Raw genomic sequence first — 1,371 nt, 5'->3', positions numbered from 1 at the left:
TACATGTTTGTATTCATATTTTAATACTTAATGTTTATTGGTAACATATTTTCAATTTTCTTTTAATAATGCAAAAAAAAGAAAAGAAAAAAGAACAAGTTGTGTTTTCTGCAGTTGAGTTGATTACAGTGGAGGCTCTGTGGTTCTAGCTGTAGTTCCTCAGGTACACCAGTCTGTGAGGCTGGAACTTGTCCCGACACAGGGGGCACTCTGCCTGTAAAACACATGAGGTCAGGTGAAGACTGCTCTACCATCTATTAAGTATCATCAGTCTATCTTTAATCATGGCCATGTACTGCACTTACTGGTAATTAAACATAGATTTAAGATGTCAGTTGACCAGCCTAGCTTAGCCAGTTATGGACCGATCTCAGGCCTTTAGTTTCTATTTCAAAGAGACTCCTGTGCTGTGAAACAGCAGACTGAAAGGTTTACAGAAAGCTCTTGCATGCAGAAGCACACATTTTCATTACATAGCAAAGACAAAGGCCTTGATGTCAGTTGATGTCTAAACTCAGATGATGTTAAGAATCTTAGAAACCTTTTGTCTAACTACACTCTGGATGGCTTTAACGACCACGATGTGTAAATATGTAAGACTGCACAATATAGAGTGATGCTGAAAAAAACGAGTTCATATAATGATTACTTCTGGCTGGACTGATAACAATGAACTACGAGTTATTATCAGGTTGTCTCAGAGGGCAGGTAAAAAATGCTGCAGTGAGTAGAGACAGCGTGTTTCTCCTATACTGGCTCCTCTTCATTGGCTCCCTGTTAAATCTTAACATCTGCTCCCACACAAGGTCTTGAATAATCATGCCCCACGGTACCAGATCACCACAGTGCCTCTTTTTATATACACCCACAAACCGCAAGCAAGCCTGCATTAGTAGCTGAAGGTGTGAAGCCGACGGTGCCACAGGAAGGCAGCCCAACAGGAAGGAAGCATGGTGGAGCAGTTGGTGTCTGTCTTTGCCTACTTTCAGTTTATAGGACTATCCGTTGGATGACGTGCCCAAAAAAAGGAATTAAAAATTAAATGTATCTTTTTTTCCCCCATTTCTTGTTTCTATCTTTTAACAGATAGAAAAGTAAGACTTGCACTTAGGCACCTCCAGAGGACAGAAAGGACTCACGTCAGAAAGAAAACTGCATTCTTTCTGCTGTAAAACTTGGTCACTTGCTTTTTATTTTAGTTGTCAAGTATTGTAAGACTTTATATTAAAAGAAAATCTCAACAATCTCTGATGAGCATCATGAAGAACATTCAGGGAGGGGCAGCCGTCTGTGAAAGCCAGCTGTGGGAGGAGCATAGCACGACCACACACCACAAATCAGCAGAATTCCTGTTATAGGAACAACATCTGC

General features: G+C 40.6%; 1 protein-coding gene across 2 annotated transcripts in view; it reads right to left on the bottom strand.

The window, feature by feature from the left end:
- Positions 1-1,371, bottom strand: part of pex10 (peroxisomal biogenesis factor 10) — a 5,781-nt gene continuing 4,410 nt past the window's right edge. The window contains exon 6 of one of the 2 annotated variants that reach the window (XM_026153912.2): positions 1-214. In XM_026153912.2, coding sequence (XP_026009697.1) covers positions 146-214 — 69 coding nt within the window. In that variant the 3' untranslated portion in view covers positions 1-145. The remainder of the gene's footprint in view (positions 215-1,371) is intronic. The other variant, XM_080295487.1, reaches the window with a different exon arrangement.

The sequence above is a fragment of the Astatotilapia calliptera genome, chromosome 20 (assembly GCF_964374335.1).
Source record: "Astatotilapia calliptera chromosome 20, fAstCal68.1, whole genome shotgun sequence".
NCBI classification, from domain to species: domain Eukaryota; kingdom Metazoa; phylum Chordata; class Actinopteri; order Cichliformes; family Cichlidae; genus Astatotilapia; species Astatotilapia calliptera.
The sequence above is the reverse complement of the archived record's forward strand: the minus strand, read 5'-3'. Positions and strand labels throughout refer to the sequence as shown.